The 9,522-nt window shown below is 40.1% G+C and overlaps 2 protein-coding genes across 2 annotated transcripts; both read left to right on the top strand.

The window, feature by feature from the left end:
* Positions 1-779: 779 nt before the first annotated feature.
* On the top strand, positions 780-4,550 carry LOC141820963 (uncharacterized). The gene is made up of 5 exons (XM_074708332.1): positions 780-1,235; positions 1,995-2,057; positions 2,244-2,306; positions 2,417-2,479; positions 4,241-4,550. The coding sequence occupies exons 1-5, from the start codon at positions 819-821 to the stop codon at positions 4,352-4,354; spliced, it is 720 nt and encodes a 239-aa protein (XP_074564433.1). The 5' UTR covers positions 780-818; the 3' UTR covers positions 4,355-4,550.
* A 2,079-nt stretch (positions 4,551-6,629) lies between these two features.
* LOC141820944 (uncharacterized) lies at positions 6,630-9,335 on the top strand. The gene is made up of 4 exons (XM_074708310.1): positions 6,630-6,701; positions 6,800-6,939; positions 8,674-8,732; positions 8,814-9,335. The coding sequence occupies exons 2-4, from the start codon at positions 6,823-6,825 to the stop codon at positions 9,148-9,150; spliced, it is 513 nt and encodes a 170-aa protein (XP_074564411.1). The 5' UTR covers positions 6,630-6,701; positions 6,800-6,822; the 3' UTR covers positions 9,151-9,335.
* Positions 9,336-9,522: the final 187 nt, after the last annotated feature.

Here is a 9,522-nt window from a genome sequence, read left to right as displayed (position 1 = left end):
GCCTATGCTTTGAAAAGATTTTGTGTTCTTCTCTGTAAGGGTGTTGTTATCTTTCACGTACCATTCATATTGGTCACCTGTTTGATGTCAAGCACCCCAAGAGTTTAGTCCCTCCCATCAATAATTCTTCCTGCATTCAACTTCAAGTTTTCTTGAACAAGATCGACACTTGGTTCGATTGTTTATGCTTGTCCATATATATATGCTTGTGAAATTAGAATCCCAATTTGTTCCTCTGTTTAATTGGTACTTAAACAGAGAGAGCATTTTGGGGATGAGATGGCTCTCTTATCTTCCTGGAAACATGAAAAGATCTGTTGATATCGGTCGATCGAGAGCTACATCTCTTTCCAGGTAACTACTTTGTTTAACTTATCTCAATCCCTTGGAAAATGTTAAGATAGTATTGGCACCTCCACCATCATATGGAAGTTCTTAATTTTTAAAACTCTGATATTGTATCCAATCGTAGAATACAAAATCTTTAAATGTTTTATTTTTGAGTTTATCCTCTCTCTTTTAGATCTTCAAAATTGGTAAATAACTAAGAATTTTCAAACTTAATATGAAAAAAATTAAGGAGTACAATGATAAGACTTTAAGGTTTATTTTAAAATAGCTAAAAGTTAAGGAGGAAAGTAAAAAATTTCGTTAAGGACTTTTTCGTCTTTTTAAGTTGATAGTTCTTTTCTTTTATTTTTACAGCAAATAAATCAAGTACCTGCTCTCTATATATACAATTCCCACGTTAAGCGCACGCCGCTTGCGCTCGCTGTCTGCCTCGCTCGGCTCTCATCCTCACACCAACCTCCCCCACCATGGTCGCCTCCGGCACCGGCGCTGCCTTTTCCTTCTCCGAGGACCCCGGCGATTGGGTCCGTGAAGCGCTTCTCGACCTCCGCCTCCCCGCCGAGGTTCTCCTCGGCTTTCGCCGGCGCCGCCGCAGGCCGGAGGCGGAGGCCGACGAGGACGCGGCTACGTCCACCTCGGCGGCCGAGAAGGTGCCGGACGAGTGGGGGAGGCGAATCAAGCGGTCGCGGATGGTGCGGCTCCCGCGGATCGCCGAGGCGCCGCTTGAGGAAGAGCTGGCGGTGATGAAGAGGAGGGCGAGCCCGCAGTCGCCCCTCGATCTGTGCCGCAGCGCGTCGGCGAGCTCCGCAGAGAAGCCGGAGGTGGCACCGAGGTCTCTGGCCCTTGTGGCCGAAGCCGTCGCCGCCGAAGCTTGCCACATCGAGGTCAGCAGCGCTTCCCCATCACAACCGCTTCCTTTTCTTGTCCCATACTCATACGACAAAAAACACCACTCATTGCTCTATTGAAACCCAACAACTGTATTACTTCTTCCCAATTTTAAGACCATTTTGAAATTATATATCGAAGTTCGAGGGTTTTCAAGAACAAATTGAATCCACTCCTTGAGATCTGGAATTTGGGACTCGCTTTCCTTTCAACCGTTTGCATAAAATGATTCAGAGGGGATTTGAGATCGATTTTTTAGGTTTTGCAGAAGAAGGGGATGATTCATTCCACTCGTGACCTTTTATTATGGTTTCTGCCTGCTCACAACCTACCTGCCTTTCCATTGGACGAAGCAGTGGGTCCGAAAATGTGTCATAATGGTAATCGTCTAAGGTGCTTGTTTGGGTGCCGAAAACGTAGCTAAAAATCGTGGATTATTTTATTTCGAAGGGTGGCGTCGCGTGCGGTGTGGTTATCGCATGCCGCGCATCATGGGCCGTTACAGATTCCACCATTTCTATACATTTATGGTAGTTTTGTTTTCCCACAAAATTTGATTTCTTAAGAGATTTCTGTTTCATTTATTGCGGTTTTAATCTGCATCCTCGCTGCCAAATTGGATGGGAGGAGCAGTGGGCTCAATTTTTTCGCTGCCTTATATTCCAATTAATGGTAATTATGAGCGCATTGGATCCGCTTCGGCCATGGCGCTGGCTGTCGACTTCAACAACTCTGACGCTCCTCTTTTATCTCAGGTAGGGGCGGCACCGTCGATTCCGGCCTCCGCCCTCATCCGACGGCCAGCGGCGAGGAAGATGGTATATTCTCTTTCCTTCTCCATAATTTTTTTTAATGCCCTCATGGAATCCCCAAATGTGGGCCTCGCTCGCTTCTGTTGCCTTCAATTACAAGCCACTTAGAATTGGAAAGCTTTTGCCGTCTTCTTCTCGTTCAGCGGTTTCAATGATATTTAATTGAGGTTGTCATTTGGGTTTGGTGAGCAGACAAAGCTGGAGCTGCAGGCGATGGAACGGACGCTGCTTGAAGAAAGGGCGAAGCTTCGCAAGGTTGATTCTTTTTCCCCATTTTTTTTGTTTTTTTGAATTCTTCGTACGTAGACCAAATTTGGCCTGTTTGATTCGTCGTAACATGTGATTCACGGATGACTGCGAAGCAGGGGATAGAAGACGCGCAGAGGACCGCGGATGGGTTGCGAGCCCATAATCAAAAGCTGAAGCAGGTGTCCCGATATCTCTCTTTCTCTCTCTCTACACGGCATTATTTAATGAAACGCATCATTTATTGAGACTTTTTCTTTATGAGAATCATTTATTGAGTCCTTGGAACCCGGATAAAATTTCATTTGTTTTCTCTTTTTCTTCGGTAAAAAGTCCATTTTTTTTCTACTTGGCATTATTATTATCGATTGTGAGGTTTTCTTTGTCTCATTTGGATCTGAGATCCTTGCATTTTAATGGATGAGAGAATCTAACACTGTGAATCAGGTCAAGCTGGTCTGGTGTGGCTCAACTGCTTGGGCAAACGAGCTAGACTAGTCATGCCAATGGGCCTGCTGTGGTCGGGATTAACTCAGCCCATGTACTAGCTGGCATAGTTTGACCCGAATCAAGCCAGCTTGGCACGGAGAGAACCCAGGCCCGGCTTGGGTTAGGCAGAACCTATTAACACTTTTAGTAGACTAGTGGCAGCCAATCGAGTCAGAGCCTGTGCTAGGACACGACTGATTTGGCTATAATTCAAAGTTGGTCAGGCTGAACTCAACCTAAATCGGACAAGACAACCATGACATGGGTCTCTACTCACCATTCATAATGATTAATATTTTATTTGTAATTTATTTATTGGAATTACTTTGGATATGAGCTAACACAAACTAGTCTAGTTTTCAAGGGGAAATTTGACAATAGCTAAAATTTGGAGACTAAACCACAAATATAAACTGTGGGTGTGGGACCATTTTTATCTTTCCCAAAGAATCTTACCCCACAAAATTCCGAAAAAACAGTGTTGAAGTCTTGTACTTGTTTTTTAAATTTGTAAAGGAATCACTATCCTTGCTGACTCCAAAATTATGAAAACTTCAAGTTTAAACCTCTCTCTACAAAAATACACAATCTATAGCCCTTCCAACCCATAATACAGAAATTTTCTTTTCATGGGCATAATTATTTATTGAATTGTTTAGTGCTACAATTCACGTTCTTCATAGCTACTAGCCCTTAATGTAAAACAACTTGATCATTTGGAAATTTGCCAATTTCTCATTTCAGGCAGTTTTCTTTTTTCCTTGAGTGTTGGGTATCATCCATTACCATTTTGATGTAATTTTAATACGACATTATTTATCAAATTGTTTAATAAAATAGCCAAACCAAAGAACAATATTTTGGTACAATTGGTGGGAGTGGACCCAGATTGTGAATTTTTCACTAGGGTACTCTAACTTCAAAATTTTCATTAGTGGTGCCAATTTAGACTGTCAGATTACTTTTGCAAAATATTGCTCCTGTAGAAAATTACATCATGTTTATGACTTGGTTCATAGCAAGCTACCTAACCTTTTAATTAGGTAAGGCACAGTTGATCCTTCTTGATGTCAGCTATCACATCAGAACTACTGTTTTTTATGGAACATCATATCCATTAAATATGAATGATATATCTGACCAAACCCCATCTGTCAGTTCCTATAATGTATTGTAACAACCCACAGCCCTTCAACAATCATAATATAATCATTAAGGAGCCACCACATACTTTTCAATCCATATTATTGTCATTTAAAAAAAAAATCAGGGGAATGCAGTATCTTAAACAGTATTTTGCTCCATAGTGTTTTGAAGTACTCAATGAGCAATTTTTTCATCCTTCATCATGGTGTTCTGTTCTTTAAGAAAGCTTATTTCTACAATTCTACCTGATTTTTCTATGAAAATTAGATGTCAAACAATCTATTGAAGAACTGATGTTCTTGTCGCAGTTGCGAGCGGAGCTTCAGAAGATGGCAGTTCCTTCTTCCCCAACTCCTTCCCTACCCAGGAGCAAAGATTTCATTGCATTGCCAGACCTCAACGACCCCTTTCCCGATTGTTAGTCCTCATCCTAATGTTGGACTCATGAAGAACCAGACCGCTAACAGCAGTCTTCAAATTCTAGTGTTTAATTTTGAGGAGCATTGCTAAGCTGCAAGGCCACAATTTATTCAACACCTGTAAAATTTAGGTAATTCCTTTACTTTCTGGCAATGAAATGATCATTCAGCTTTTGTTCTGATGTTTAGATGATGCCAACAATTTTTGGTTTGTTCATATATCATTTCATTTTAGCTACTAAGTTTGGATGTAATTATCGTGAGAACAGATGAACATAGTGAGTTGTTATGGACGTAAGGGTTCGGGTTGGGTTAGCCAAGTCAGGAAAGGCAAGGAGGTTAGCCACATGCCAGGAGTTGTGTGAAGCAAGTGAACCTCTGGCCCAAGCCTCTAGTAACGCACTTATTCAACCCCTGTGGGTAAATACCAAGTCCTCCAGCATCTCCTCATTAGCTGTCTCAAAGCCGAGATGAGCCCTAGTTCGGCTCGGATCCATGGCCTCACGGTAATCCAAACGCCACTGCTACTAGGATACCGGGGCACTTGCCGAGCCGTACTTCACCTCGGTTGGGAACTGAATTCCGCTTCTTCTCGGTTTCAGAACTAGAACCCTCTTCGGTGCGGGAACGAGGCCTCTTTCTGAGCCGAGCTCCCCTGCGGCTCGGAGTAAAACTCTGCTTAGGGTCTCTCCCTTTTCCTAATCCCATCGCTCCTTGAATTTCCTCGCTCATAGGTATCCCTACCTCACTCGACAAGTCTTGTCAGATGAGGAATCTCAGATCTTTCCATTTCTCAAGGGTCACTCCGTCTCTCATTCGTTATGAATGTCCCTCGTGTCCTCTCACCGACTCCTCATAAGGGGGCACGTGCCTGATGTGACTCATTCTTTAATGCAAATTAGCGATGAAACATACTTGCCAGTTGCACCATTCCTCTGGACACGACCCCTGGCACATCTCAGGACACGTTCATAATGATGATGGAATCTCAAAATCACATCTTGGATGTGACACAACGTTTTCTCCTTCCTTAAAGGGTTAGCATCTTGTCGGAAAAGGTAAGCAAGAACGAATTCAAAAACTTTTTTCCATCTCCCGCCTCCCATCTTCTTCGGCCGCTAACTTAAACATCGGAGTGGTCGTGCCAGGGGACCCCCCTCTGGCCCTCCATCTCACGTGCTTCTTTCTTACAGGACCCTTCTTCCTCGTCCCGGTGGACGCTCCAGTTAGGCACGGCGAGGTGCTGAAGAGGGAGTTAGCCGCTCGGTCCAGAAGCGGATCTCAACAGGAACATGAGTATTTATATTTTAGCAGGAGCTGCTTCTCCGAGTGAGTGGTGCGGGTTGGGTTTTGTCGGGTTCGGATAATCGGGTAGGAAAAAAAATATCCGATCACTATTTGATATGATTGTGCACTCATAAGTCAAGTATTCGATATTACTTGGGTATCTGATAATTTTTTTTTAAAAATAAAATATCAATGGAATAAATAAGAAGAATTTTATATCTTTAACAAAAGTTCAAAAAAAAAATTTAATTTTGGATGGCAAAAGATGTAGAACGAGGTAAAATTATAAAATTTATATTTGATTTTAAATAAAAGTGTGAATGTGTGCTATTCTTTGATAATAATAATAATAATAAATCTGTACGTACATATATACCTTTTAAAATCACTTCATGAACATCGTTTATATTTTTGAAATAAGAAAAACAATGAATAAATCATGTTAAATTTATAATAATAATAAGTAGGTTTTTTAAAATAAGAAAAACAGTGAATAAATCATGTTTAATTCATATATATAATAATAAGTAGATACTCAACAGATTTCGGATAGCAACAATTTTATTCTAGCTCGATCCAACAATAATAAATTCAGATTTGGATAAAATATTTATATATTTTAGCCATTTAAATCAATTTTAAATATAAAAAATATTTTTTAAATACAATTTTAATTTACGAGAACATGGTTAAACAATTAGTTAATAGCTATAAAAGGTAATAGATTTTCATCCTGAACTTTTTATTTACCACCACAAAGTCCACAATTAGCAAGTGACTGACACCGTTAACGAACCCAATCTACCAGCGTAGCCCAATAGCCCTAAAGTACAGTAGGATTTTCTCCAAGTAATCTCCGAACGGATATCTTTCTTTGTCAGCATGAACCGTTGGATTTAGAAAGTCCGAGAGATCTAACGTCAGTTGGACATCACTTACTTTGACGCCTTGGACAATATCATGCCTCCCAACACTTCCTACAACCCTAACCCTCGAAGCAGCGCTGGGAGATCTTGCGGGGTGGCATTGGGTCGTCGACCTCGGCGGGATTCTTCGCTTCTCGGTTCGTGCTGCTCCAGTTGCTTCTGGGTTTTGCTTAGGTCTGTAGTTATAGCCTTCTATTTCTCATCCTTTATCTTGTTGCTGTTTTTTTTTTTGAAGGGTTTAGTGCGCGTTTTGTGGAGATGGAGGCTTTGTGCCGAAGCCAGAATGGCGGAGCTGCTTTCTGCTCCATAGTGGAGTTATTTTTCGCCGAGGTTGCTTTGGCCGTCGAAAAGACTCTCCTTTCGCTTCTTCTAGCGGTAAAAATGGACCTTTTGTTCCACTTGATATCCTTGCAACAATTGTGCTTTTGATTTGTGTTCGACTTCTCAAAATCTCCAGTTTGGAGATGTTTTTTTTTCTTTATTCACTTTCATTGCATGCAGATAGCTTAGAATTTGAACATAAAGCTCCTTTGCAACTGGATTTGAAGTTCTGGTCAAACTAGAGTTGTGTTTGTACTATTGCTTGCTACTTATCCATTAGTCTGCAGCTGCATTGCTTTCGCAGTTGTGTTTATGTAGGTTATATGTTGATGGATCAAGGGGTACTTTATTCTACATAACTAATGCACTTTGCAAATGTCCTAAGGAGTAGGACCTTCCTTGCTTATTTGATTTCTCGATTTAACAAATTCATGTTTTAGATTAGCATCTGGTGATTTTTACTCAAGTGATAGTTTATTTCTGTTCTTGTTCCCATGTTAGTTATATTCCAGGAGATGATGGATTTATAACATCGTGATTCTTATGTTCCTTGTACTTGAGTTTTAGATTTTCTTAATATTATGAACTTATCAAAGCTTGAATTAATTATGTTTAATCATAAGGGATTTTTGTTCTCCATGTGATTTAGGTTCTACTTTAACTTACTCCATGGTGTGTGACTTTTTCTTGTGGTTTGAACTTTTAGCTGTCATATGTTTTGATGAGCAATATAAGTGTTTTTTACCCCATATCTACTCTGCTATTTTGCCTGTTAACAACTGTACATGTGTGAAAAACTTTCTGATGCAATCAGATGTGTGATTGCAGTTCCCCGCAATAAGGTACCTAACCTAAAGGCATTATCAAATATGATGTGGCAAAACAACAAACTTACCCATCTAGGGACTCACTAACGAGCATTATGCCAATATTTTGCCCGATATTATCTCAATTTACGATATTCATCAGCATGTTTCAATTCCACTGTTCATAAATTTGACCTGAAGCTCATATCTGTTAGATTTGAGCAACCCTTGTCTTCAACTTCAACTTGTCAGGAGACAAAAATAGGGAAATTGGTAATGTTCTAATGAATAAAGCAAGAACAAACAGAAAATGAGCTAACAAAGGAAAGAAAGAGCATTCTGTTTGGCTAAAACAATAAGTTGCCAATTCAACAACAAGGCTTTGTGTAAGTTTTTTTTTTTTTTTTTGTCTACTTGATTAAGATATTAGATCGTGGAATTTAACTCCTGCATTGAAGCTGGAATTAGTATGATTTTACTCAATCCCAAGCAAAATGTTTGCGTTGTTGATCCTATTTACTCTTCTGCAGGTATCTTAAATTGCTACTTAATGCATTTGATGTGTGCTTTGTCGCCAAGCTGTCATGAATGTTTATGATCTAGTTTATGTTTGTCAAACATTAGAAAAGAATGAAAAAGCCTTTTATGTTTACTGTTACTAGCTTAGTTTCTTAGATTCTCTCAAGCTCAGTTGCTTCATCTCTACTTAAATTCTTTTGGATCATTCCTTTTTGTATTTGTTTAATCCTTGTTTTTCTTAACCTGTCTATATCATTTACTTGACACACTCAATTGTTTGAACACAATATCTTTTCGGCATCGCATTTTAGTCTTCATTCGGGAAGAGTGGCATAGGAATTCATTCTAGAAGCCGATTGGGGATTGTTTTGTATTTTGATTTATTTAATAGCCTATGGATGATTAAGTGTTCATAGGGCAAGAATCTTCCGACTTTGTTGTAGTGATGAATATTCTCTTTCAGATGGGCTCGTCGTCAAGTGAAACTGCTTCACTTGTTGAAGGTCCTGATGCAATTTACAGGTAGATGCTGTTACCTTAACTTCAAGCAGTTATGATCCTGATATGGTACCAGCGAATAATCTTAGTTTCGTTTCTTTGAAGGCTACTTCGAAAGAGCAAGAATGAAGTTGTGCCAGCGAACAAGGATGATGGTGATTCAGATGAGGACGAAGAGGATGATGATGAACAAGATGGCGAAGACCAAGAAGAGGACGATGGGGCTGAAGGTGATCCTTCTGGGGATGAAAACGCTGAGGGAGATGAAAATGATAACCCGGAGGCCAATGGCGAAGGTGAAAACGGAAGCGAAGAGGATGATGATGATGACGACGATGATGAGGATGACGATGACGATGACAACGGCGATGACGAGGAGGATGAAGAGGAAGAAGATGAAGAGGACGAGCTTCCACAGCCACCGGCCAAGAAGAGGAAGTGAAGCCCGAGATGTTATCGGTTGTTCTCAAGATTCTAATTTAGTTAATGCTTGATTAGGAGTAGTATTAGAGTTGGTTTAGATTGTTGCTGGCCTGTTGATGAACTTGACATCACTACGTTTACTGTTCTTTAATCTGAAACAATGATCAATGATTCTAGTAGTTCATATTGAAAATGAAAATGACTTGAAAAGCTTTTCATTTTATTATTTTAATATCAGTTTAGCAAATTCATATTCCTAGAGACTTGTCACCTAAATAACACTTGTTTCTATTCGAATAATTTCCATATTCAAGTTTGCATGAATCGATTCCAAATAGTTGAACTAGTGTTGAGTGAACCTCTTACTTCTTACAGTTCCTATGGGCATAAT

The sequence above is a fragment of the Curcuma longa genome, unplaced genomic scaffold, assembly GCF_044706935.1.
Source record: "Curcuma longa cultivar G26 ecotype Majalengka, Jawa Barat unplaced genomic scaffold, ITB_CL_G26_1.1 utg8573_np1212_1322966_RagTag, whole genome shotgun sequence".
NCBI classification, from domain to species: Eukaryota; Viridiplantae; Streptophyta; class Magnoliopsida; order Zingiberales; family Zingiberaceae; genus Curcuma; species Curcuma longa.
Note: the sequence above shows the minus strand (reverse complement) of the source record. Positions and strands in the feature narration are given on the sequence as shown.